Source organism: Carettochelys insculpta, chromosome 8 (assembly GCF_033958435.1).
Source record: "Carettochelys insculpta isolate YL-2023 chromosome 8, ASM3395843v1, whole genome shotgun sequence".
NCBI lineage: Eukaryota > Metazoa > Chordata > Testudines > Carettochelyidae > Carettochelys > Carettochelys insculpta.
Window position 1 is genome coordinate 35,467,173 of NC_134144.1, and position 25,869 is coordinate 35,493,041.

General features: G+C 39.4%; 1 protein-coding gene and 2 long non-coding RNA genes across 7 annotated transcripts in view; 2 read left to right on the forward strand and 1 right to left on the reverse strand.

Annotated features, from left to right (window-relative positions):
- The window catches only part of LOC142016676 (uncharacterized), a 34,773-nt gene extending 22,909 nt beyond the window's left edge, over positions 1-11,864 (forward strand). The window contains exon 3 of one of the 2 annotated variants that reach the window (XR_012646365.1): positions 11,047-11,864. This is a non-coding gene — a long non-coding RNA (uncharacterized LOC142016676). Of the gene's footprint in view, positions 1-7,857; positions 9,744-11,046 lie in introns of those variants that run through there. The other variant, XR_012646364.1, reaches the window with a different exon arrangement.
- LOC142016631 (uncharacterized) overlaps positions 1-25,869 on the forward strand; it is a 505,011-nt gene that overhangs the window by 175,535 nt on the left and 303,607 nt on the right. The window lies entirely within an intron of this gene.
- ITGA6 (integrin subunit alpha 6) overlaps positions 1-25,869 on the reverse strand; it is a 57,152-nt gene that overhangs the window by 10,426 nt on the left and 20,857 nt on the right. For 2 of the 3 annotated variants that reach the window (XM_075000796.1, XM_075000797.1), the window contains exons 2-23: positions 24,192-24,319; positions 23,621-23,700; positions 21,623-21,878; positions 20,171-20,302; positions 16,325-16,538; positions 15,433-15,626; positions 15,213-15,301; positions 14,190-14,317; positions 12,400-12,495; positions 10,516-10,577; positions 9,767-9,924; positions 6,703-6,861; positions 5,674-5,789; positions 5,384-5,573; positions 5,213-5,296; positions 4,907-4,986; positions 4,674-4,751; positions 4,475-4,577; positions 3,816-3,989; positions 1,322-1,420; positions 646-756; positions 465-563 (exon numbers count right to left, since the gene is read on the reverse strand). In XM_075000796.1, the coding sequence (XP_074856897.1) occupies positions 465-563; positions 646-756; positions 1,322-1,420; positions 3,816-3,989; positions 4,475-4,577; positions 4,674-4,751; positions 4,907-4,986; positions 5,213-5,296; positions 5,384-5,573; positions 5,674-5,789; positions 6,703-6,861; positions 9,767-9,924; positions 10,516-10,577; positions 12,400-12,495; positions 14,190-14,317; positions 15,213-15,301; positions 15,433-15,626; positions 16,325-16,538; positions 20,171-20,302; positions 21,623-21,878; positions 23,621-23,700; positions 24,192-24,319 (2,830 nt within the window). Of the gene's footprint in view, positions 1-464; positions 564-645; positions 757-1,321; positions 1,421-3,815; positions 3,990-4,474; positions 4,578-4,673; positions 4,752-4,906; positions 4,987-5,212; positions 5,297-5,383; positions 5,574-5,673; positions 5,790-6,702; positions 6,862-9,766; positions 9,925-10,515; positions 10,578-12,399; positions 12,496-14,189; positions 14,318-15,212; positions 15,302-15,432; positions 15,627-16,324; positions 16,539-18,219; positions 18,337-20,170; positions 20,303-21,622; positions 21,879-23,620; positions 23,701-24,191; positions 24,320-25,869 lie in introns of all 3 variants that reach the window. The other variant, XM_075000798.1, reaches the window with a different exon arrangement.

Below are 25,869 nucleotides of genomic sequence, written 5' to 3' on the forward strand. Positions count from 1 at the left end.
GGGGAGCTTCCTGCAGCTGGGGGAAATTCCTGAGGGGGTGGGGTCTGATCAACTCCTAGTCCTGCGTGCAGCCCTTGTTGGGGAGGAGGAAGTTCTGCCTCAAACCCTTTGAGACTAGCAACTGGAGCCTGGTGCAAGGAAGAGCCATCAGCCAAGGCAACCCCAGCTCTGCCTATCCCCCGCATCAGGATAATGGGCAAGAAGGATAAAGTTCATGGGCATATCAAATCCCACCCCTTGAGAGGTGCATGCAATTTGATATACTCGGTTGGGACCACTGTCTGGGAGGGCACACAAATCAATTATTCTGCAAGGAAAAGAATAAGATCTGGAAGACATTAATTCTACACTTGCACAGTGGTGCAGAATTACCCTCTCCCCCACCCAGTAGTAACATGTATAGACAAAGAAATGGCACATCTCCAAAATGAATGACCCATGTTAAAGAAATGTTGAAAACTCACTTGAGCAGCTTCATTTGTGAGCTTAATGTTTTTAGCCGCAGCAGGAACACTGACTGACGCCCTAACAAGAATGTCTAGGTAGTTCAGCTTAGAATACTCCTGTTTCAAAATATAACATGCATACGTTAAAAGAGAAAAGAGAGGAGAATGCACAAACACCAAGAATAGCAATAGACTATACCTCTAAAAAAGTGCTGTTCCACAATCTTGAACGCAATACAACCAATGCCTTGCTGTCCAAACCTTGCAGGGGGCATTTTATACTCACACAGCGGGTGTTCACATTACAGTCCTGTGATTTAAATAAATATACATGCACACACTTCAAAAGTCACATATGACAAAAGAACGCTGAGATACCACAAAATTACAAGAGGCATTAAAATAATTGTAGCAAAGAAACAGGAGGCTGTATATCTAAGTGAATTAAGGTGTGGCCCCTTTAGAAAGCCCAGTCCTTCGCTTGCTGAAATTAATGGCGAAACTAGTATTAATTTCAAATGATAGCAAAACTGGTTATCTGTTAAAATTTGGTATCAGTCGGTGCACAATTTCTTTACTGTGTTGTTATTATTTATCTTGCTCCCTTTTCAAGTCCTTTTCTGAAAGTTAAATGCCTACCTAGATGCATTGCTAATTATATCTAGGGAGATGCATTCAATTATTCTTTTACAGCTGGCTGGAAATTATTCCAATATACTTATAAGATTTAGAAGAAACAAGTTATAAAAGTCAAATAAAATACCCAAAACAGCAACATGACTTCCTTCTCCCTGCTAATCTGAAAAAAGGTTCTGTTGGAGTGAAGAGAAGATAAAGAGGCAGAAGAGTAAATGTTTTGATGTGGAAATGCTTACCAGGGTCTTATATTTTCTTTCTGAAAAAAGAGATATTTTTTGGCTGTCATAAGTCTGTTTCTCTGCAACTTCACGTTTCCTCCTTGAGCTATGGGACTCCTTTAAAACAAAGGATTATATATTGAGAAGCAAACTACGTGGAATAGATTGATTACTAAGCAGAACAGAAACGTGCAAGACTGTCTGAATACAGTAGAACCTCAAGATACACACTCAAGTTTCATGAATCTCAGGCTAACGTGACTGAGTGGTGGGGAGCTGGCACCTGGCTCCAGGCTGCCTACCACTCAGGGGGAGCTGGGAAACTAACCAGTGCAGCAGCGCTGGTCAGTTTCCTGGATCCCCCAAGTTACGTGAAATTTGATTTACATGGGGTTGCGCAAGAACGCAACCTCCACATAAGATAGGTTGTGATTATATTTCAAAAGGGTCACCAGCTGGGCTGTTAAGAAGCCATTCGCACTCCTGAAGTGGTTCTCAACTTCTTAATTGGATTAACAGCCATCAGGCAGTTAAGCCAATCAATTAAATTGAGAACCATTTCAGCAGAAGGGCAGAGAACTGCATACCTGAGGAGCACTGCCCAACTCAGGTAAGGTGGGGGCCTGGGTCTGATGTTGGCGGGGGGGGCAGAGCTGGCTCCCCTAGCCCCTTCTAGCCCCTGATTGTGACCCCCCCTAGCTCCTGATTGTGAGGTTTAAGCAGGGGGGAGCAGTTTGGTGATGAGTATCTTTCCACCACCACAACACTGATTAACTATAGAAAGTATCGTTATTTTTATCATAAATGTATAAATAAATATATCCAGTTACAGTAAATAGTTATTTTATTATATTTCCGCTTTTCTATGAAATAACTATTATGAATATATAAATGTGAGGGGGCACAATTTTATATTCTTGCCTCAGGTGCAAAATTAGCTAGTTACGGCACTGACCCCTTCTCTCCCGTTTTTGAATTGCCTTGGGTCAACCAAGTCTTCCTGAATTGTTAAAATGGGTCCCCATCTGGAAAAAGTTGGGAATCACTGATGTAAACAAAAATGGAGAGCAGTGAAGCAAGTGTTTCACTTGGACATGGCAACAAGTGAGGGTGTGCTATTCCTATTACCTAAGGAAAAGCACTGTTCTAATGTCAGTCCAATATTACCTCATCCACCTTGTGTCTCTAATTTCATAAGAGCAATACACAGCGGCTCCTCTGGATATATTTCAGAGTAGGCAGATAAGCTCCTATTAAGTTTGTTCACTGAGTATGTTACTAATTAAGTTTCAATGGGAAACTCAAAATTTTTATAAAACTCGTAGACAGTTCATGTTGTTTAGCAGAAACATAAATTTAATGTTTGTTTTGAAACTCAGGTCATGTGTTTTAAAAAAGCACCCACATCTGTCCCTTGGTTAAATTCCAATCTCACTTATACCCATAACACATGTAACCAGTTTGAAATGAGCAGGACTGCAAGTATATCAAGGGGGACAAATTGCTGCATACACTTTAGAAGTATATTCTAAGTACAAAACAAAACATCCATCAACCCTCCTTTTATACAGGGATGGTGAAAACATTAAAAGGTCCTTTTAATTGTGGTATATAGCCACTTAAAAAAAAGTAGATGGACCTAATCCTGCACTTTGTCACATGTAACCCTCACAGAATTCAATGCAAGCATGTGTGCAAATGGCTCACAAGATCTAGTTGGATGTTTATTACTGCCTACCCTTTGCTCTTGAGGCTGTTCTCTTTAAAGCATTGATCATGGCTCTCCTCACTGACTTCCCCTAGTCTGACAATACTTGGAGTCTGAGGAGCAGAGGGGCAATTCTTCTACGCTTGCTATTGGAGAGAGTGAAAGATGGTGGAGAGTAGGGAGAGCCAGGCTGAGAGCAGTCTTGCAGCTTCAAATATTGTTCCTTATCTTCAGGCTCCCAGCTCTTTTAGGCAGCACTTTTGTGTCCCTTTCTGAAAAAAATCTAGCTTAGGTACAAACCCTGACTCTCCTCTGAGGACAAAAGAAGGATTTTGCCAAAGGGGCTGCAATCTTAGTGCTTTAGTTTTCAGCGGAAAGTGAAACACAGATGAAAATGGCTGCTGGCAAAAGGTCAACTGAGCTCAAGAGGAAAAGGAAAATAAAAAGAGGTTCAAGCAATTTAAGCAAGCTAAAAAAATAATTTAAAATTAAAAAAGGGATTACGTAGTTGCTCTGTTTTCCTGTTCTTCCTCCATGAACTGTTTTTCCATTGTGGAAGGGGTCACTGCTTTATTAGAATACAAATGAGATTTTAAAATGGCTCTGCTTTTAAATGTAAAATGAAGGAGCCATTGTCTAATAGTTCTGGCAGGGTACATATTAAGCACATGATAGCAATGCACTCTTCCGGTCAGTGAAGATACAAAGCTCATTCCAAGGCAGGCACCAGTATCCTATTAACACATCCCCTGTTGTACTTTATGTTATATGAACTTGCTTATCAGCTGAAAGTAATTAACATACCTCAAGTCCCAAAGAGTTTATTTCTTTTTGAGGTTCACAAGGGATTTTCCCCAATTCTTTTGAGTCTATTTTCATCAAATAAAGCAGCCATTTCCCATTGTCAATTTCTTTTGGCCACTGGATGTCCAAAGACGCTGTGCCAAGTGTTTTAAGTGGTCTACCCAAGTTAGTTACCTATTAGGAAATCAAAACACACAAATTCTCTTATGCACTAGATTTTACAGTTACGGATCTGCACTGAGACCTGTTGAAAAAGAGCTATTCTGGTATTTTAAAAAATCTCAGGAAAGTACAAATTCTAAGGATTCCATTCATTTTGGATTCATCAAACAACTTTTGATGGTTTTGTGTACGTAATATTTGTTACCTGTAGGCATGGATGTTAATGCTGGATACTTGAATGTGCAGGCTCTTGCACATAAACAAATGGAAGATGCTTTTTGGAAGTGAGACCCTGAATTTTCAAGGTGAGTAGAACTCCAGCCTTGACAGGCCAGTCAGGTTGTGTGTTATGGAAGGGGTGTTAGTTAATGGTGTTCATTTGAGTGCTAGGACAGCCAGCTTCAAATTAACCAGATTTTAAAATATTCACATAAATTTCACGGGGTGAAAAAAAAAAAACCCAATCAATGATTTCTTAATAATCTAAATCAACTCACTCTGAATTCATATTCTATTATGTTTCCAATATCATCTTCAGATTTCATAGCACTCTCACCGATGACATTACCTCCAAAGTACACCTGGGAAGGCTTAGCAACTCTGTTTAATTTTTAAAAAACAGAGCTCATTTTAGTACAGGTTGCAGCAAAGGATTCATTCTCACATTGATTTGTTATGCTAACTATAAACACTTACCCAGTGAGTGACAAAAGCAATTCAATAACCACTTTAGCGGTAGCAGTAATTGGAGCCAAATTATCTTGATTGCTTGTTCTATAATGAAAAGGAAATGGCAGTGTTTAATTCTAACAGTTTTCACATTACAATAAAATTGCCTTTACAAAACAAATTGAAGCCATTCCTTAAGGTTTATAAGTATATGGGGAAAATACCAAGAGAAAAAGGGTAAAAACAACACAAAACCTTACGTTTCCAACTTCAGATTGACATCCAACTCAGTTGTTTCAACATTAACTTTAGTTGTACTTAAAATCAGATAAAAGGTTACCTAAAAAAAAATCCACACAATATGATACCGCGTTAATATATTTTTATAAGCACAAATTGTTTTATATGAAAAAATACATCACAGAATTCCAAAATGAAACTAGGGATAGACCCCAAACGAAACTCCAAGATGTAATCAGGTTGTAGTTCAGGTCTAGGTCCAGAATCTAACTATTTTATATATTACACCCATCTTTAACTAAAAAAAGAAAAAACAAGCCACTTACATTCGAATTTCTCTTGAAAGGATTTCCAAGTTCACACTCTGCTTGAGACCCATTTTGATTGGCACTGCAGGTCAGTTGTTTTTCCTGAATTAAAAATATGCAGAAATCAAAACACAATAAGTATTTAAATATATGTAATCGACCTTTCTCCTGGTTTTCTGGAATACTTACAGGATTAGCCCTCAGCTCTCTGAAAGCAGAGTAGGTCAAGCTATCTGGAAAAGTTGCAACTAGCTTAGCTTCGTGGGCATCATCACCATCTTTTTGAGGACTTCTTACATCAGATGGATTATTTGTCACTGTTATTTCTAGCGCAATATCCCTCTGATCTTTGAGGACAAGCACTGGAACATTGTTCTCACTGCGGAAACATAAGTCTCGCAAATTAGGAAAAAAGATATGTCGCTTCTAAACCTCCACCCAATTGCAGCAATTTTTGAAATGTATAAATTAAGCCTTACATTGGTAAATAAGCAAATCTGTCTTCATTTCCTTCTCTAGTACAGAATCTGTATTGAAGAATTAGATTGCTATTACATATGTTGTCTTCTCCACATCCTTCTTTTAAGAACTGCACCTACATAAAAGCCAAGAGTCTATTTATCACAGGACATACGACAATACTACAATCTAAGTTACAAAAAACAAACAGCTGCTGGTGCATGCTGCGGTTAGTTACTTCATACACCCTTCCTTGTACAGGCAAAGGCTCAGTCTGACTTCACCTTTTCAGCTCTATTGCTTTGCTGGGAATGTATCTTTTTGGAACTAAGTGAAAACACTGTCATGTTGAAATACAAAAACTGGGGCAGTTTGGGGTCAACTGTTTCAAAGTATGCCTCCCCTGTTCATTACTTCAATGGGAGCTGAGCTAACATAGGTAGACCTCCTCAAACTGGGGATTCCATCCCTGGCTTGAAGTGCAGACATACCCCAAGTTCTAGAGACAATTGTTCAAGGGCAACCTGGCTCTGCAAGCACTAACTGCATAGTACCCTGGTGAAGTTGGACACACGTTCAAAAAGATGAGACAACTCAATTTTCATTGGTGACCAAAACTAAATTTCAAACCAAGGCTCTGCAGTGCCAAGTTTGTGTGATAAGCAGCTGTGCCATTCTCACTTCTGTTTTAAGAGGATGCAGGGGCATGTTTTAAATTTCTGCTGCCACAAATGACAATAACCTATATAATCCCACATCTGAGATTATAAATTAATTGTATGTGATGTGCCTCCTCCCTTATGTAATTTTCGTCACATCTTAGTTCTTTACAGCCTTTAATTTGGTGAATTCTCATGCAAGCATATGTGCTATGCATATACACATACACAGGCATATTCCTGAAATTTACTGTTAAAGAGCATACTGGAACCAATTCCTTATGGAAATAACCCAACCTCTCCACATTTCTGTCATACAAACTTGTTAAGTTTAGCTGGCTTAACAGTCCATTTTGCATCATCTAAAAAACTATTCAATAAGTCACTTACTTCTGAGCTCACTGTTTCTGGTTCATTTGAATTTAGAATTGGAACAAGATCAGGAAGTGATCTTCCTTGTCTTCTCCTAGATGGTGCGCTAGATTCCAAGCCGCTGATTTTAACACCAACTGATACAGGAATGGGTCGTAGTTTATCTTTGATATTTTCCTATTAAACACGTGTAATAGCTTGCTTAGTTTATAGTTTGCAAACCTACTGGATTTGATAACAGAACAATATATATTCTATTTTGTTTAGAGTGTAAGCAAGATTCTTTCACTATGTTTTTCAAGGGAAGAAGTTGAAAGGATTTATTATATGCATTTATTATATAACATTAACATAGCAAACACAGCATCTGAAACCCAGAGCGCATTGGTTTTCTAATGATCCGTCTCACAGGGGAATCACATCTTGGAACACAGACCTTTACTAACCACTATGCAGAAGATTCATACAACTGAGGGAGCAAAAGGGAAGCAAAAAAATCAGCTTGTAACAGACCTCCAAAGCTGCTGCATAGTAACATTCCAGACATGGAGTGGAAAGCCCATATTCCTGCCCTTCAGACTCAGCCCCATGGTAGAGTCCTACCAGGGACAAAGCCCTCCATAACAGTCCAGTAAAAACCAGCAAGGCATGAAATGTCCAAGACTGCTTACTCTAGGGCTGCATCTACACTATAGTTTTGTTGACAAAACTCATGAAGTGTCCACATGTAAAATACATTCTGTTGAGAATCAGTCACCAGAATGAACAGTTTTCTCGGGAGAGTTAAGTCGCACCCGTACAAGGCATAACGCCTTTGTCGACAGAATCTGTTGACAAAAAAATAGCATAGATACTCTAGAGAGCACACCGTCAACAGAGTGTGCTTCTGGTTCACTGGGCAGCCCTGTTTGCACGGCTTCTGGTCAGCTGTTTTGTCAAGAGAGGGCTGGGCAATCTGGCTGCTCTCTGTCAACACAGCAGATTGCTCTTTCGAGCTGCTTTGTGTGTAGATGCGATCTGTCGACACAGGTTTTTGTCAGAAGATATCTTCCAACAAATCGCTGTAGTGTAGATGCAGCCCTGAGAAACTCTGTGCTGCTGGGTACATGCTGAATTCATGGCTCCTACAGATTCTGCTGGAGATGCACCTCAATTACGCCTTTTGCCCACCAGGAGCTGCTGTGGCACTGGAAGAGGGAGCAGTCTGCTGGGTGCAAAGAAGCTGTGTTTCTCAGGGGTGGCAGGGGCAACTGAGGAATGGAGGAGGGGACATGGATCTGCTGGGAGAGGATCACACACTGGTGCAAAAAGGCTACTGGGCAGACACTCTGAGGCTGTCTCTTCACTCTAATATAAAGTCAACTTCATTAAAGTCAGCGTTATATCACTAGACTTTAAAAAGTCAATGGTGAGCGTCCACGTGGTTAGAAAGTCAACATAGTATGTGTCCCCATTACCTTTGCTAGGTTTGACTGTCAGCAGTGCATTGTGAGTACCTATCCCACAGTTCCTGCACCCCGTTGCATTCTAGGTTTCTGTGTTATGGGGGGAAAAAATGTGCCACAAGTTGTTGTGGGTGTTTGATGTCATCATCCCAGAATTCATTGTCCTCACTCCCTGCTCCCACTGAAAACAGTCAAATCCATTTTCATGCCACTTTTCCACAGCCTGCCCCGGCACATGCTATTACAAGGCTAGGATGCCAATTCTGAGAAATGTAAAATGCAGAAATAAAAATTTGAGAAGTTTCAATTTGGAGCTATTGAAAAGTTGGTTTTTGATATTCTTCAAATGCTTCATTCTAATAAGTGTTGTTTTGATTCATTCCCACGAGCTGATGGGAATAAGGGGACTTCGAAGTAGGCGGGGTCCTTTCGAAAACGAGCCCCGTCAGGACGAGACGCGTGGCAGCGAGGCGCGTCAATTTCAAAGTGCCGCAGCCGCCCGCATGCTAATGAAGCGCTGAATATGCATTTCAGCGCTTCATTAGTAAACTTTGAAATGGCCATTTGCGTGGCCATTTCGAAGTTTGGGGCTCGTGTAGACGTAGCCCTGGAGAGCAGTGGAGGTGAAAGCAAGGGTCAGAATGGACACAATATGGATACACATTGTGAGATACTTCTGAAGGCCAATAAAATCAAATTTAATAACGCTGAATCTGCATTACCATTGTCAGCCTTGTAAATTCAAATTTGGCATTACTCTTTGTGAAAAACCTGGAGTGGAAAAGTCAGCCGTGGGACCCCTTAAAATCAGCCTAATGATATTTGTAGTGAAGACAGGTACATTATAAAATTGACCTAACTCTCTTAAAATCGACTTTATGCTCTAGTGTCGACATACCCATCTAGCGCCTGAGCATCAAGCTAACACTGAGCTGGGGCTGAAGGGGAGGGGAGCTGCTGGGACAAGGGCAGATCTGCTTGACTGAATGGGAGAAGTCAGGGTCACAGAGGGTCTGCACGGGGGAAGCTCCACAACTCCCTAAACAATCCCTTCCCATCCCCATCACCACAAAAAACACCTGTTCTGTACTTCTCCAACCCACACCCAAAAACCCTCGTTTGCTCCCAGGCTCCTTCCCTCTCCTCTTTGCTACCTGACTACCCCAAGCCTTTGCACTGCTTCTGAGGGGCATGTGAAATTCAGTTCTGGAATGTAGTTTAAATGAATTATTACTCAAAGTTCTGTATTAATGTGCTAGTAAGGAATTTCATGGATCTCTCTTATTGTTTTGGTCTGTACTGTTAGACATACTTGCTAACAGGTATTTTAAAATAAATTTCCCAAATAACTGAAACTGGTGTGATTATGTTGTGTTAATAAAATGGGCTGAATTTTACAACATTTTAAAATACTGTGTGCAGAATTTTTAGGGAGAGTGGGGGTCGGCACAGAATTCCCTCAGGAATAGCTATTGCTCTTGTGTACAAGTCTTCCATGAGTGCCTGCCCTCAGTTTGGGAACTCACTCTGGTGGTGTTCTGACTTTCTTTGTGTCAAAGCTACCTGGTGCCCAAGTTAGAAGTTTTTCTATTGGGTATTAATCAAAGAGAAAACAAAATACTCTCCCATCACTTTACCTGCATCACAAGAGAGGTTCTCACACATTCTCTTCTATTCTGTCCTCCTAGAATTATATTTTCACTCAGCTGATCAGACAGAGTCTTAGAAAACTGAACTCGAGATGGCAGGCCTAGCCGCCTCCTTTCATTTTCTGCTTCAAAAGTACAGTTAAGTTCTAGATAAAAGGAAAATACAGAACTATCGTTAGGAAATATTGTAACACTAAGAATGACAATTTGTGAGTTGTTGGCCTGTCATATTAACCAGCAGAACTACTCACTGTCCAGTGCTAGGCTTACTTACTACTTTCCTTTGTTTGCAAAACCATCTTTGAAGTATAATCTTAATTATATGCGATGTTGTCCTTTTCTCATCTGGCAGCCAGTTTCCCTTTTTCTACATACGCCCAAAGGGAGCCTTTACAATTGATAGGTTTTATTTTTGTAAGGAAAAGTTTTGTACAGTGTAAATGGTAATTACACTGTGCAGCCAGCAGAGGCTAGTCAGAGACACAACACATGATGAAGGCCCAGTATAAACCCTCTCTTTTTCTGAGATGTCTCTCACAAGCCCCTGAGTGGCTGAAACAGCAGCGTCCACTTTTAGGTTTTCCTATGAAGAGGGAGGTGTCTAAGTGCCTATCTCTGCAGTTAACTTTTATAGACCCAGCTCTGTTCTTCCAGAGCATTAAAAGCCTTAAAAAACAAGCAAAACCCAAACAAAAAAACCCTCAAGAAACAGATAAAAAGCTTTCATAACTACTTACTTATTCTTGGATTGAAGCCAATGGGTTTAGCAATATATTCAAAACATGCTGTAACAACCAGGCTGTAAAGAGTCAAGAATTTAAAATCAAGGTTAAGATCCAACATATCTACAGGCCAACAGATTGAAAGTTTGAATACCTCATTCAATAGCAGTCACTAGTCCATTATTCTATCATTAATATTCTGGCTGCATCTACACTAGTATCATTTGTCGACAGAAGTTAACTGTTGAAAGAGATGTTCCAACAGTACTTCTGTCAACAGATCACATCTACACATAAAAGTGGATCGATCTTTTGATCTGCTCTGTTGACAGAAGGGCATCACGGAGCATCTACACAGCTTTTTACTTCTCTGCAGTTTCTGTCAACAACACCCATTTTGTGTGGAGATGCTCCATGAGTTTTGTCAACAGAACTCTGTAGTGTAGACGTAGCCTATATGAATGATCAGAACTGGCCTTTTGCGTGTTAGTGAACAGTAAATTACAAAACCAGAAGAAAATGTGCTTTTCTCTTTTATTCTTTCAGATACTTAAACGAAGACTTCAAGAAGTTTTTACAAAATTTTTCACATTTAAATAAAAGTCTTGAGTTTATTGTATTTCCTAGAGGACGTCTGACAGAACCAACTGGGCTATGACACTACAACAGATAAACCTGCATTGAGTGGATAGGAAATACTTAGTCTGAATGTTGAATGTGAATGGGCTAGTTTCTTTATTTGTTATGCCCAGCACAATCATTTACACTTGTGCTGCAAAAGGATGTAGAACATTTTATGCCTGCTACTGTGTCTTTATTATTGAAGTCTCCTTCTACTTGGTCAGTTCAGCTATTAAATATCTATTGCTACTAGTGACTGTTACTATTTGTAGAGCATCTGATAAAAAGTCATCTTCTCATGTGCTAATAGCATCAAATTGTGTTTGTCAAGGTCTGATTTTCTATAAAACTACATCAGCTTCTGGATTTACTTTCTGATACATGGGAAGGTATTTTCTGTTTCAGCTTTTCTTATATCAAATAGCCAGGTGATGCTTCTGTGTGGATGTAACTCAAGTTAGCACCCCATACCTTCTACCCTCTTCCAGTGATGCTGAAGCCTCAATATTTTATTAAGGGTAAATATAGAAGAATCAAACCGTGCTTAGATTGAAAGGATCTATTACATTTGCTTGCAGCAAGGGTCTTCCTTTTCTACTAGTTTGCAAATGTCCGTGTTCCTTGAAAAATTGTTTCTTTTTACATTTATTTATTAATGTATTTTTTGACTTTACACTTCCATTTAGTGCCAGGGACTAAACGTCATGCATGCCCGTTGAATTAAAGATAGTGATAAATCACATATGGACACCATCAGACCAATATAAACACACACATACATGTAACACCCGCCACTTCATTCTTAGATTGAAGTTGTATTAAAACCTAAGGAAGATGAACATCAATTTTTTGTATTGTCCAACATGATGTCCTCTTAGGGGAAAAAAAAGGGGGGTGGGAGGGAGGTCAACTATCCTAAGCCCTATTTACCTAACCTTTGCTTTTTGATATCTTGATAAAGATATCTTCCACACAACTAGTTTGTTTTCCAGTCAGGATAAAGTAAGAGACTCTAAATTATAAAAGTTACAGGTAAGTAATAAATGGACTAATAAAAGTAATAAACGTCAACCAAAGAAACCTCTCTTCCTGTTTGTACATTTCATAATAAAAGCCTGTTATTGGACAAGAAGATCACAATATGTTTCACATCAGTCTATTACAGTACTTCTGCCTCTCTTCAGCCCAGTGGTTCCGCATACCCATGCCCATCACCACCACTTTAAAAACACGAAGCATTCAATATGCCAAACCTTAACAACAAAATAAACATCCTACCAGATTCCACTGCGTTCAGCACAGTTCTTTCTGTTCAGGTCAATTTTGTCAGGAGATATCCCGATGGTTTTCTTTATGCTTATAACAGGCCGTGATCTTTTTTAAAAATTATTATTTTGGGGAGCGGGGGAGATTAGGGTGGAAGAGAGGTGAGAGGGGAAAAAGAAAAAAATTACAATTAATAAAGTAAATTGTGTGTAACTGAGTTTAAACAGAAGCAGCAGCCTCTTCTCTTGGCACTGATTCGCTGTGAAGATTCCTTGTACCACAATGCTATTACAAGGAGATACAAGTTCCGAGTTTCAGAAAGGCTGGAAATGAAACAATATCTTGGAAAGAGATAAGGTGGTTGACAATATCTTTTATTGGATCAACTTCTGTTGGTGAGAGAGAGAAGCTACAGGGCTTAAAATAGCACTCTTCCTCAGCATTTTGTACAGCAGCTGAACAGCCATGCAAACACATAAAGGTGAAGTGACTTGTATCGATATTTTTTAAACCACTATGACAATACAGTGTTATGGCTGTCGTTTTACACACACAAATTTCAGGAAATTCAAAGTGATTGTACCCACAGCAATTGTAATTAAGTCCCTGTTTGTAAACAATTGAGTAGCAAAAGGTATTACAAATTAACATACCTGTCAACTTTAATAATCAGGGTAGATGCCAGAGTTACGGTTGCTGAGGCAAGCAACTTTTTCACTTCCTTTCACGCACATAATGCTGCATTAGCAGATTTATTTTATGCTTTAACATGAGGGGAGTGCATTTATTTTCTTATTTTTAAAAATAATTATTTGTATTACGGTAACATGCAGGTCCCCCACTCAGTGTGAGGGTCCCACATTATGCTCAGTACCACACAGTGTAAAAGGTGGTCTTTATCCCAGTGACAGGATGGCACGTATGTCTGCAACTGCAGATCCTCTGGCCTTGTCACTCACACAATATGTCCCAGTACGCTGATGTCAAGGGAGCTCCCCAGAGAGAGCTCTACTTGTCACAAGTTTAAGAGCTGCCTACATGGGCTTTCTAAACTCAGACCTTCCCTTTTACCCCTCACACAGCGATTTCTTAGTGTTAAGCCGCCCCCCCGGTCACACTGGGCATGCATGCTATTCCCAGAATTCCTAATCTACAGTTTTCTTAAACCATGCTACATTTTCTTAAACCATGCATATCAAGAGTTACACATAAGGGCGTCAGGTTATCTTTGAGCCTGTTTTGGAGAAGGGCGTGTCTACATTGCACACTAAGCCCTACTCACCAGGACTCGGGCTTGCAGACTTGGTATTTACAAGCCTGTTCTCAAGCATCCATACTACATTGTAAACATGGGATTACAGTTGTTGGACCTGGGTCTCACAGCCATGCTAATATGCCCTTGTTGCTTTACATCCAGCTTCTCACTCAGATGCGTGGCTTAAGCAGCGTCCATATAGCAAAATGACAAGGCTTAGATCTCAGTCCCAGCGGGACCTGGGCTCTGACCCATTCCCAGCAGGGTCCTCAGAGTCAGGCCTTGAATGCTTTCTGATCCAACTCATACTGATTTGTATGCAGATAGAAGGGTGCTTGGGCCCTGAGTTAGAGCCTGGGCTTATTGCACAGTGCAGACATACCCAAAAGAGACCAGACTAACATACGTGCATTCTTCTCCAGCACAATTTCCAACCTTTGGGCAAAAATAAAAGCATTGCAAACCTGAAACAAACCATTCATCTCTTCAAGGCAGTTTGCTAGAAAACCAATCTAGATTTAGTTAAAATAGTACATATGGCACACACCTGTAAACAGACACAGAATCCGAAAGCGATCCAACAGCAATATCAGGGTAGGAGTTTCTATCAAGGTCCATATTTCCAGTAATAGAATAGCCAAAAAATCGAATGCTGGATTTTTGGCCATCAAGAATCTAAAAACAAGTAGATTGTTGGGAATCAGACATTCAAGTAATTATCATTTTTCATGTGCCAAAAATCTAAGAAATTTGCAGAAGTGAGGCATACAAACGAACACACGTGTTCCTTTGCTCTGATCTAGTTGTACATAGGGTTTCCACCATTCAAAAAATCCAGCATGAGAAAAACATAACTAGCTGGTGAATTTATCATGCTCACTTGGACTCTTCCTTTTTGAACCTATGTTCTCAGTCATGGAAGAACAACAGATGACTTGCCCTTTTCCAAAGGGACAGGCTTCTGAAGAAGTGCTCCTTTCACATGCAGTTTGCTCCAATTCCAGATCTTAGGTCTGGCAGATACAAGGAATGTTTGAATTTGGCCTTTAAATGTTACAGGCCAACTGGCACAAAAAGTGTGCACAAACTTACCCTAAAGCCACTGTAACCAGCCACGAGGATCATATCAGTGCAGCAGAATCATTAGGTAGCTTAGAATCAGCAAGATGTCCATTTACAGTTTTATGCTGCTTCCCATCACGGTAGCATCTGAGCACCAAGGACATATCCTCCCCCATCAGCTGTCACAGCTGCCAGCATAAAGGACATATGGCTTGGCTTCCCTGCGCCCTGGTCACTTTTGTATATCACGGGGGTCCCTGGGAATCCTCAGGCTGCTTTAACACAGCCAGTCCAGGATTGAGGGAAGCAGAAAAAAAACAGCTAAAGACCAGTTTTACATGGGTACCTTCTTGAGCTTTGCTATAGCGGAGGATTTGGGCCTGCAGAAGGTGCACAGAGTGGCGCCTATCATGGAGGCGACCCTGTATAATATACTGGTTGGAATAAAATTTCTTATGCTTATAATGCTCCGGCAGGTCAAGCACAGATGGTAATGGTGTTTTATTACCTGGGCTGGTTTCGTATTTATTCCATTCTTGGATCCGTGATATATGAACACCTTACCAAACCCATCATAGGGTGCCCCCACGGCAATATCTGTTGAGAAGAAATCAGGAGTTTTAAGGCATATGCTATACTGGCGAATGGTAATGATAAAATAAGATGCTCTGAAGCTCATTTTAAAAGAAAAGGCATGGAGATTCATATTTCAAGATCATTTTTCTCACCTGGGAATCCATCCTGATTAATATCACCAATATTTTCAACTGCAATACCAAACATAGAATCAGTGGTTCCATTGAGGCGAATTGGCTTTACCCCCTCCCATTTGCCTTGCTGGTTAATGTAGATGTACACAGCACCCCCAATTTCTCCATCTCTGTCAAAATACTGTGGGGCTCCAACAACAATATCTTGCCAACTATAAATGAAACAAAGTACAGCACTGTTAAAAGAATTGTGAAAAATAAGTGAAAATTCCTTACAAGTTCAAAAACTACATGCTCAGTATAATTTGAGTAAACTGGTCAGACAATGAGGCAGCTGCTGAGGAATGGTGAGTAGGACCCACTTTAAACTTGTTCAATAGTGAAAAATTAACCTGGCAATTTTTATTAAAGGAACAAATAGTGTTGGTGGTTCTTCCCTCCTATGTCCCGTGTAAAGAAGGCACAAAAGGATTTTTGCTAGTATGATTTTCTTGCCTTCTTTTTTTTGAAATATCTTACCCATTCAAGTTTTAGTCAGCCAATTTCTCATCTAACCAAACTGCCCTAATAATGAGCAGAAAAGAAGTCAAACTGTTCAATACTCATATCCCTTCAAATAAATACAAATGTCAGAGACTGTACCATGTGTACTTCTCTGAAACTCTCCATTTGTCCTCCAGTAAAACCAAAGACCAGACTTAACGTACCTGATATTGCTAATGTGAGAATCTAGCACAGAAATACAAATAAACTGAAAAGCCTTCCCTATGCATCCTCAATTTGATGGTGGTCATAAACTTCTTTTCACCTATTCACAAGTCATCTTTGGATACATTACATATCTAATGCACTGCAGCAATACAAAACCAGGATTTAATAGCACGAGCTTAACAAGAGTTTTACCCATTACCCATCATTGTTGAGATCCACAACTGCAACATCATAGCCAAAAGAAGAGGCCAGCCCTTCTCCTTCAAATATATGCACAAGTGAAAGTGCTCTCTGGATTTGAAGATCTCTTTTCAGAAGAACAACAGCTCCACTGTGGTTGGCTCTTGGTGCACCAGATACAAAAGTTGTCTCTTCTTGGGAAATGATGCCTTTACCACTGTCCAAAGAGAAACCTAGAACAAAACAAAATGAAAACGATAGCTAGTTTTGCACTGTTAGAGCTGAAAAGTTCATACATGCACTATATTAAAGTGGTTCCTGGTAGCACTACTGCAACCAATTTTAGCCAATATACCCACTACCTACTGCCAAATTTTAAATCTGCTGTAACAATAAACAGCTTCAAGATAAAGCAGCGCAAGTACAGAGTGCTGTGAAGCATCTTTGTAACATCTGTGGAAAGAAAAGACCCAAAATGGAGGTCTTTAACACTATAGACCAGTGGTTCCCGACCTGCAGGCCTAGGGTATTGCAGGGGGTCTGTCAAAAAATAAAAGCTAAATAAAAATAACAACAGAAAATAAGTTTTAAATAAATTGCAAAGTTACAATCAATAATTATTTTTAAATCAAGTACCTTCCAATAATGGTTATTAATTGCTGTCCAGAAATCTATACTGTGGTTTCCTTTTTCATTTAATGAAGGGTACATAGCAGCTAGCATCAGCTTGGACGAGGGTCCACAAACAGTTTGGGGGAGTGATTGGGGGTCTGTACAAGTGAAAAGACTGGGAACCACCACTATAGCCACATATCTATATTTCCAACATAACACTTGTGATGTCTCTGAAACGTACAGATGATTGGGCCAACGAATCTGATACTATATGGATATATGCGTTTTCGTATAATCATGTGTGTAAATACACACAAACCATCTGTATATTTTACAGGCACAACACATGATTATGGTAGGATTTTGTTTTGTCTTTTAAACAGAACTTAAAACCAATTTTATAAATCTAACCACTTTAATACAGCTTAAGTTCTAACACAAAATGAACACTTATGAATTTTACACAAATGTTTTGTGTTATGAACATGCAAAAACAGTGTACAACCACAATATTTTATGTTAATGTTATACAGTATTTGAGAATCTTCTGTATTCAGATGGTGTAAAACCAATTTAATAAAATCTAACCACTTTAATACAGCTAAAGTACTTCAGTTCTAACATAAACTGAACACTTACGAATTTTATACAAATGTTTTCCATTATGAACATGCAAAACAGTGTACAACCACAATATTTTATGTTAGTGTTATACAGTATTTGAGAATCTTCTGTATTCAGAGTGGTGAAACCAACAGTAACGTTAATTATGTCCACAGACATTTTAAAAGGCATGCAGTCTTCATTATTCAGTTTAAATTCTGAAGTTATATGTAAAATGATAATATAATTAAGCAGAATTACTACATGCATATATCATGATATGGGTTGAATTTGAATAATAAATCCCAGTATCAAAAAATCGTACAATTTCTGAGGGAAAAAAATCTAGAGGAGAAAAGTAGTAACTATCAAGCTCCCGTCATTACTTTTTCTTAGAATCCTTCACCACTGCTGTTCCGATTCTCAATTACAAAAAATAAGCCAGAGTTTCAGATACGCTTGGTAAGAAGGCTACGATGTATTCTGAGTGCTGCATAACAAATCAAGTCTTCTCCAAATCCCCTTACTTTATAAAGCTACCCTTCATCTGAATCCCTGCTGTTACATGCTTTTACTTGAATGTATTTGAAATGGGGAAAAAATAAAATAAAGATTATGTTGGAGTCTGGATATATACAAACACACACACAAAAGATATGAGCAAGACCATATATACTGTCACCTCAGGTAACAAACCTAGGTAGCTATTCATCATCACATCAGGGGATTTGTCCACCCTTACACTGGGAGGCAATGTTTTGTATACAAACTGATCAGGATCACTATCAGACACACTAGTCAAAAAGAGAAGACCTGTGAACATATATTGGGGAGAAGAGATCAAAGAAGAAAAATATGGTAGTTAAGCAGTAAAAGTTAACTGCAACATCACGTATAACCCAGGCACATTGATTGCCAATTAATGCCCATCTGGCACTGCAATACTTACCAAGGAAAGAGAAAGTTAATTTGATTCCAAAGGCATGTCAGATCAAGCAAAGGAACTTTTTAGAGCATGACAAAGCCTCCAGGATATAAATGCAACATTAGATTTGTTATGAAATTTTAATGTTATGAATGGGAAGACAAAGATACTATTGTCATGCTTCCTGCAACCTTATTCTGTTCACAACAGCATGAAAGCTTCTCCCTAACAAAAATTATTAGGGGGGCTGGAGCACATAACTTATGAGGGGACGCTGAGGGATTCTAGGCTTATTTAGTCTACAGAAGAAACAAATGGGGGTCAGAGGAAAATGAAATTCAATAGCAGCCTTCAGCTACCTGAACAGAGGTTCCAAAGAATATGGAGAGATGCTGTTCTCAGTGGTGACAGAACAAGGAGCAATGGTCTCAAGGTGCAGGGAGAAAGGTGTAGATTGGATATTAGAAAAAACTATTTCACTAGGAAGGTGGTGAAACTCTGGAATGCGTTACTTAGGTAGGCAGTGAAATCTCCATTTCTAGAGGTTTTTAAATTCCAGCTTGACAAAGCCCTGGCTGGGATGATTTAGTTGGGATTAGTTCTGTTCTGCTTTTAAGCAGGGATTGAACTCAGTGACCTCCTGAATTTCTTTCAACCCTATGATTGCATGCCCTGGCACTCCTGCCCAATCTGAATGGACTAGAAATGCCTTAGAAATGCTATGAATTCCATCTCTCTACCATCGCCATTTATGGTCCCTAGCCCTGACAAATTTTGATCTTGTTCCCATTTTACCGCTATCAATGTTCTATTTCTACTTTTAACATGTCTGACATTCATTTCTTCACTCTTAAGATGGTTCTCTCCCTAGCATTGATGCTAATACGTAATCCCCATCTCTTTCCATCCAGCAGTTCTGATTCTCATTTTACTAGCACATACTCAAACCATTGCAAACAAAGTACTGGACTAGAAGTGTCACACAAATCAGCATTTGGAGCAGAAAAGTGCTCCTTTCTCTTGATACTACCTAGTTTCTCAAAGATCCCTCTTAGCCTTTATTCTTAGCGAGCTTATCTTTCTGGTTTGTAATAAAACCTCTCATTTGGCCTTTCTTCATTGGTTGCATTAAGCAGGAGTTTTCTTTTGCTCATCATTAAGAAAATCACACTACATTTTTATCCATTCGAGTCCATGCTAGTGATTAAAATGCTTTTTAAAACATATCAGTAATTACCGTGTTGTATTTGAATTATTTAGGACAGTCATTAGCTGTGCAAAGAAGCCTTAGCAGTTAAGGAAATTGAATTGTTTTGCTTCCAGCACACAGAAAGCAGACTTAACAGTCATTCTCAGAAACTCAACTGTACTTTATCATCGCTCCCAATGATACATGCCGGTGGCCATGTGATTAAGGAGGATGACTCCACAGACAGTACTTACTGTTAGAGAATGATTATAATCACATTGTAGAAATTTGCAGGTCTTCAACACAGCTCTTATATGTCGCATTACAATTGCAGCTCTGACAGGTACCTCCATAAAATACCATCTTATACCTCAAACTGCCCAGAGAGGAGGATGTGTATAACCAACTAAGGGTTGCAATTTACAGTGACATAAACATGTTACTTTCTGCTTGCATGTTATGTTACTGCACACCCTTTGGGCAGGGAGTGTTTGAGAAGTGGGAAGAGTTTTACCATCTGGGATTAATCCTACCTAAATAACTGTTAGCTGGAACAGGAACTAGACTCTCATCACGGCGGCTCTCATCACCAACTTCATAAGGCCCATCATCAAAGATACCCATGTCATAAAACGTTTGATTCCTTTGCTCTGCACGAACCACCCCTGAAGGAATGAAATGGTAAAATAAAAAATGGATGAATGACAAGAGAGGAAAATAATGGACATATGGTTCCAGATTTGCATTAGCAACATTGCTCGTGATCACTGTTTAATCTGGAAGGAAGACTACCACACAGCCTGCAGTTGCATGAGATTTTAAAACAGGCAGGTGTCATGATGCCACATCTTTATGATGCCATGCAATGATTTGGAACATATGGTATGCTTTATTAAAACTGTCAACATAAGAGAATAAACCCATCATACACCATATCATTTCACACTTTCAACAAAGGCATTATAGAGAAAGCATCTAGATCCACAAGATTTCAACATACCCATAGTACTTTGCACTTAAAAATTTCTCAGCATGAACCAAAGAATACAAATCCAGTCATAGGTTGTTTTTTTTCCCTGAGTTCTGCAACATTTGTTTGGCAGTATGTGCCAGCTGCTACAATCTTTAGGTTTTGGTCATTAAAATCAATGAAGTTTTGCTGAAGCATGAACACGATGACTTGCATTCAATGTTTAAATACTTGTTCCATCTGCAGTCATCTTCTCACGATCCTGACCTACTGAATGCGTGATACCTTAGGGTATGCTGTCAATGAATTTTAAAAACCTGCAGCAGCAGCAGGCCTCAGAGGCAGACTACAGACAATGGCCAGCGTGGACCTCTTGGCTCAATTTGGAACTTGAATTCTGAAACTCACCCACCTTCCTAGGCTTCAAAGCCCAAGCTCCAGCCTGGGCCTATGCTTCTGCATTGCTGATTTTAGCTTATACCACGAGCCACAACTCCATACCGTGACTACACTACAAAAATAACTTCAAAAGTTGCTTACTTTGAAACAAGCACTGAATCTTGCAAGAAAATTAAGAACAGTGAAGTAGGAGTTTCCTACCACAGCATGTGTTAGCTTACATAATCCCTCCATTAGCTTATTTTTAAAAGACTTCCCTTTACAACAGTGGCCCCCCAAATATACACATACAGAGCCTGGAGCAGGGTCATAGCTCTGTGAAGGGGATGGGGACAGAGGTAAAAGGGCCAAGACTAGAGCAAAGCTGGAGGTAGGTGTGGAAGGAGGCTTGTAGTCAAGGCCCCAAGTGTGGGACAGGATGATACTCTACCAATCCCCCCGCACCCTCATGCTCCCCCTCAACTTCCCCACAGATTGGGGATTTCTGCCTGAGAAGCTTTTAATGTGACATTCGTTGAGACTAGCTTTAGTGACTGTTCATGGAACTAAGAATTTAGCATTTATAAAAAGTGTAAATGCTGAAAAGGCTAGGAAGGGGGATGAGATAAGATCATACCTTTCCAGTTGTAAGTTCCTGGTGCACCAAATACAACATAATGATAGTCTCTAGTAAAAGTAGCAGCTACACCTTGCTGACATGAACCAAATTTCTCATGGCCCCTTGGTCGGCCTTCACAAAAACTCCATCCTCCACCATCAACATCATCCTTAATAGTGAGATCCTGACTCAGTATATAGCACCTTCCAATGATATCACGAGTTTCCTGAACTGTGTTTACATACTGCCTTTTCTCATAGCGATGTGCACATGTCTGCAAGAAAAACAAAGATAAGGCAGATAAAGAAGACATAAAATATTTTGCTTATATTTTTGTACACGTTATCATTAAAGCCAAATAATGAGAAGGCCATTCCTTATAAGCCACATGCTCCCCAGCGCCAATAAGCACACTAACCAGGTACAGGGGGTTCTACATGCACTGGCAAGAGAGCAGGAGAGCGCTGACCAAGCACACTCAGAGGAGTGGGAGAAACTGGGTAGGAAGAAGTGAGCAGGGCAGAGAGGGGTACTATGCTCCTGAAAAGAGCGATGGATACAAAAATGACATACCAGGGAATTTTTCTTTATAAGATGTAATAGCTCACCTTCCCTGTTCCCGCCCAGTCCCCACCCCCAACCTCCCCACAACCCTTCCTCCACCCCACTGAACATTCAGCAGCTATTCCAGGTAAGAGGCACCGGGAGGGAAGGGGAAGAGCTGATCAGGCTGCTGGTGGACAGGAGGCATGGGAGGGGTGTTCCCAGTGGGTGCTAAGAACCTACAGAAAAGCAACACAAAAGGTGAAGCCAGTACTGTAAAATGACAGATATGCAGATTGGAAGCAATGTAAATCGGAATGTGTTCCCCTGCTGATGAGCAATGGACATGCAAAATGAAGGCTATGGGGAAGATGTATGCCAGGGACCCCCTGTACTTATGTTTGGAAGAACTGTGTGTTGAGTCACATCTTGGAAACACTGCTGATCACAACACTACTATGCACACACTCAGTATTTCACACAGGTTGGTGCAGAGGGATGTGCCTGCTGCTCCCAGAAATGGCAGCGTGGTTGTGCAGAAGCCAAGCTGTCACTGGTTGCCTGCGGATGATGAAGTGACTTTGCCCCTGTCTCCATGCAAACTAACACTGCCTCCAGCAGCACTAATAATTTTGGAAAAAAGGGAGAAATGAGGTAGGTGAGAATATATTTTATCAGACCAAATTCTGTTGGTGAAAAGGGCAAACATTTGAGGTTCACGCATCCACAGCTGATGTACTGTGCTTCCATATGTCATATATTTAGCAATAAGAGTAGAGATACAAAGATCTCAAATCATTAGTATTCTGTGGTAACTTCTGAGAGTTTCTTCTCTCTGCATCCGTGAAATAAAGGTGTATGACCTCATCATCATTAGCATCTTTCACAGAAAGTTAAATAACAAAAAAGGGATTTCACTCTGCAACTCAAAAGTGAAAACAATCAGACCCATGGTTCAAGGTCACCTGTTCTTTGGCAGTTGTCACTCACCTGAGGTGAGACTCCTACTCAAGCTTGTATTTACTAATATTGACAAAAAGTCCAAGAAAATGTGACATTTCTCCCAAATTCTTACAAGAGAATTTGAAGGATAAAATTCTCGTAGGTTAAAAAAAAGTTTTAAATAGTTGAAAAATACCTTATGCTTCAATTTGGAAAACAACCACTAGTAACAACAGCCACAGAAATGCTTAACTGTCGTCTACTGTCCAACATAGATTATGAAATCAATTAATTCGTAATTCAGATAATTAGAAAAATGTTCAAAAGCTCTCCATTTTTCATGGTGAGAAAAAGTTTTATCTGCAGTGCCTCATTCCTCTAGAGAAAATGGTAATTCCTTGTTTTTAGGAAATAATTTAAGTACAACAAAATCTACAAAGAACTCATCAAAAGTACAGAAAAACAAAACCATTTTAAAACATGCAGCGTAAGCTTCAAATACTGATGAATATTTAAGTGCCACAGACTTACCACCACCTTTCCTCCTGGCCCTTGGCTTTGGACGGTTACACCCATCCACTGGTCTTCTTTACTTTCCGTTGCTGGATTGGCTGCATCATCAAAACACAGTTTTACACACCAGTTAGCTCTTGTCAGAACATTTTCTGGTTTTGTTATAAACATCAATTTTAAATTCAGTGTTTAATAACTCTATACAGTACCAGAAACTACCTTTAGGTGGCACTGTCTATATGCTTTACCCATACAATAAAACCCTAATTCAGATGGAATAGTTTTATCAGTGAAGGAAGGATTTTTGTTGGGATTTTTAACAATACAAGACAAAACACTCGCTGAAGACCATGATCATAAGCAAACCAGCTGGATTCAAAGTCATCAATATTGCTTTAGCAATTAAGCTAAAGTTAGTTTTCACTCAAAAAAAGTTAGAAAAGCTGTTAAGTATAAAGAAGACATGAACAAGTTTTCCCTGTGATCACTGGTTTTAAGAAAGAGAGTACATTCAGTTGGAAAGACTATTGTGGCCTGAGCATAAAACATAGAATTACTTCAGTCCAATGAAAAATATGGAAGAGCCTACCTTTCTCATCAAACAGGACACGAGTGCATTGCATCGCTGGGGATGTAATGTCACAGCTGTACAACCCTCCAGTTCTGTTGGCTTGCTGGGATGGAAAGGCTTTCTCCCGAGGTGCTCCAACCAGCAGCCTATTGAGAGAGAACAAGCAAATCATATACTATGCAGAAAATAAGTAACTTGAGAGAAGCAACAAAAGGAGAATCCGGGGATGTTATTTTGATTGTATGTCAGTGGAGATCTGATAATGTAAGTTATTGAAGGAGGATTTCATAGGTGCACCACCGAAATCTTTCATTTTTTTGGAAGTAGAAAAAACTCTCTCAAAGCATGGTTCTTCTATGAAAGCTGACAGCATAACAATGGCGTTGTGAGGGTCTCTGTTTATCATCTGAGGCTTCCATATAAAATATGCTCAGTTTAAAAATATTCTGTCTTAATTGTACCCAAATTCAGCCTGGGACCTGAAAGTTAAATTTGATTTAATCTAGTTAATCTGCAGCAGCAAACAAGGTGACCCTGAAAAACCCTATAAACTTAAAAACCTAGAGGTGGTAGAAAAATCAGAATGTATGTCAAATGGAAGATTCCATTACAGTATTTGGAACTTTATTCGCATCACAAATTAGGATGAAAAACTTAAATAATTACGTTCAGAGAATGAAGTTCCAAAACTTTGCTTCGTAATATTTCATTGACATTTCTGACCAAAAACCCAAACATTTTGACATTCTGGAATCAAAATACTTAATTGTGGCTCAATTCAACATTGATATGCATCACTCTGACCTGCTGTGGTACAAATGTGGGAGCAGCAGTTCAAGGGCCTGGTGGTCCTGTTCTCCCTGGGCTGGGTTCCCTGGCTAGACTGCATTTCCATTGAGCTACTTTTCTCACACAATTCCTAATACCATTGAGCCAACATAAACTGCTTTGATTGGTTCGAACTAAAATGCTTCTATTTCAGTTCAACCTGAAACAAGCTATTTTGTTTAGATTTACATACTGGAAAAAAAAAAAGACTGAAACCTTGAAACTTTACAGAAACTGCATTTTCTGCTGGAAAAAAATTATACAAAATTCCCAGCGCTATTAAAATTGCTTCAGACATTCTTTATACATCAGAAAGCAGCAAAAGACAGAACATAGATTTATTTTCCTTTCAAGGTTATTTTTAAAAAATCCAATATTTAAATACTATTAATTAGTGGTTGCAGTATCATAGTACCCACAGTCCTAACATTTTTCAAATGGCTTTGCCTAAGCAGCTCCTGTTTGCCTTTCGAGACTATCACCGTATCAGTTTCATGAAACAAGAAAAATCTTGAATCATCTTACAAAAAATTATTGCTGAACAGTTCTGTAAATCTTATCAGATGTATAGAACAGTTACCCATGCACTTATGAACAGGTTCAAAATGGATTTAAATTAAAATTAATATAATCGATACAGTCTAGAACACATCTTCAAGTAGTGCCCACAAAGGTATTAAAAGTGTTAGAACAAATCTGTTGTGCAGCACTACATGTCTTCCCTGTTAAGCACAGCTGAATGGGTTAAAGGTAATTTCAGGAACTACAGAACAGGTCATTGTAAACTTGCTGAGGACTATTAACTTTTGCATTTTAATTTCTTTTGTTTATAACTACATTCAAGAACAAGAAGTCTAGTGGCAGCTTA